Source organism: Equus quagga, chromosome 7 (assembly GCF_021613505.1).
Source record: "Equus quagga isolate Etosha38 chromosome 7, UCLA_HA_Equagga_1.0, whole genome shotgun sequence".
NCBI lineage: Eukaryota > Metazoa > Chordata > Mammalia > Perissodactyla > Equidae > Equus > Equus quagga.
Genome location: NC_060273.1, coordinates 52,067,285 through 52,069,062, shown reverse-complemented (window position 1 = coordinate 52,069,062; position 1,778 = coordinate 52,067,285). Strand labels below are relative to the sequence as shown.

The 1,778-nt window shown below is 69.2% G+C and overlaps 1 protein-coding gene across 1 annotated transcript in view; it reads left to right on the top strand.

Annotated features, from left to right (window-relative positions):
• Positions 1 to 497: 497 nt before the first annotated feature.
• The window catches only part of FGF18 (fibroblast growth factor 18), a 33,048-nt gene continuing 31,767 nt past the window's right edge, over positions 498 to 1,778 (top strand). The window contains exons 1-2 of the mRNA XM_046665528.1: positions 498 to 639; positions 811 to 847. Coding sequence (XP_046521484.1) covers positions 608 to 639; positions 811 to 847 — 69 coding nt within the window. The 5' untranslated portion in view covers positions 498 to 607. The remainder of the gene's footprint in view (positions 640 to 810; positions 848 to 1,778) is intronic.

Genomic DNA, 1,778 nt, shown 5'->3' with positions numbered 1-1,778 from the left:
CCCCCGCCCCCTCGCCGCCCGCGCGTAGAAAACGCCCCGGCCGCCGCCAGTGGTGGGAGGCGGCGATGCGCACGGCCGGAGAGACGCGGAGGAGGAGACATGAGCCGGCGGGCGCCCAGACGGAGCGGCCGTGACGCGTTCGTGCTGCAGCCGCGCGCCCCGGCCCCAGAGCTCTGACCCCTGGCCCGACTCAGACCCGCGCCCCAGTCGGAGAGCGCGCTCCAGCTTCCAGCCCCGCCGCACATGTTGCCCCCGGAGTGAGTCGGGCAGCCAGCGTCCCGCGGACGCCCGGACGGCCGGCCTGCCAGCAGTGAGCAAGCTTCCCCGCACGGGCCGGGAGCCTCCTGCACAGCGGCGGCCGCCCCGCAGCCCCCGCGCCAGCCCGGAGGGCGCAGCGCTCGGGAGGAGCCGCGCGGGGCGCTGATGCCGCAGGGCGCGCTGCGGAGCGCCCCGGAGCAGCAGAGTCTGCAGCAGCAGCAGCCGGCGAGGAGGGAGCAGCAGCAGCGGCGGCGGCGGCGGCGGCGGCGGCGGAGGCGCCCGGTCCCGGCCGCGCGGAGCGGACATGTGCAGGCTGGGCTAGGAGCCGCCGCCTCCCCCCCGCCCAGCGATGTATTCAGCGCCCTCCGCCTGCACTTGCCTGTAAGCGCTCGCGCGCGGGACTGCCCACCCTGCCTGGCCGTCTGTCCGTGTGCCTGTGGTTCTGTCTTACCGGCCGGCTGTTCTTCTGACTTTCCGACTGCGTATCTGTCTGTCCGCGCGCCCCTTTCCCTCAAGTCCCCCTGACCACCTCTCTCGCTCTCTCTCCCGCAGGTGTTTACACTTCCTGCTGCTGTGCTTCCAGGTACAGGTACGTGGGCTCCTGACTCTCACCTCCTCCCGCCCCTGCCTCGCGGTACACGCCGACCCCCCTTCCCCGGGCCGCGCCCCCTCCCTGTGCCCCACCCCTCCTGGGCTCCGAGCCCAGTGCACCTGTTCCCAGGGCGCGGAAGTGTGGCTCCGCGCGCGCCCCGCGCGGACGGGGGACCGGCCTGGGGCATGGGGCTCCGCTGCGGGACTCAGGCTGGCGCGGGCTGCCGCGGCCCCTGTCTGCCTCGGCTGGGAGGAGATCCCCGGAGCCTGCGGGCTCAGTCGCTGCAATGTTCCTGGCTCCAACCCCCACTGCCCGCAACCGGCGGGGAGTTGGGACCTAGGGATTTTCTCTGCCAACCGTCCCTTAACATCTCCGCTTGCTCTTCCAAACAAAAAGGCTCCTTTCAGCCGAGTGGATTTCGAGTCCAGGGAGAAAGCTTCAGTTGTAAATTACTCTGTGGTTTCAAAGGCGTTTGCAGCGTTGAGAGAGAGAGAGAGAAAGAGAGAGAGAGAGAAAGAGAGAGACAGGATAGGGGAGACTAGGGTGAGAGGGCGCAGAGCGGGGCGCCTGGGCTGAGAGGCCGTTGCCGCGAGGTCGCTCCCGAATGGGCCGCGCGCCGCGCACCCTCGCCCAAGGTGGTGCAGCCCTCCGCTGGTTCCCCGCCTCGCTCCCCGCTCTCGCTCGCTCCTCTCCGTGAATCAGAAGAGGGCTTGGCGCTCAGCCTGGAAAGCACTTGCTAAAATCTGATCTGTTACTTCAGCAGCTTTCAGACTCGGGAAGGTCTTGGCACGCAGACAGTTGGAACGCTCGGGCTTCCAAAGCCGTGGAAATGAAGGAAAAGCGGGGGGAGGGAAAGAGAAGAGGGAAAGAGGGAGCCGACTTCAGCCCCGATTAGAACCAGACCAGGGCTGCCTCAGCACGGTGGGGT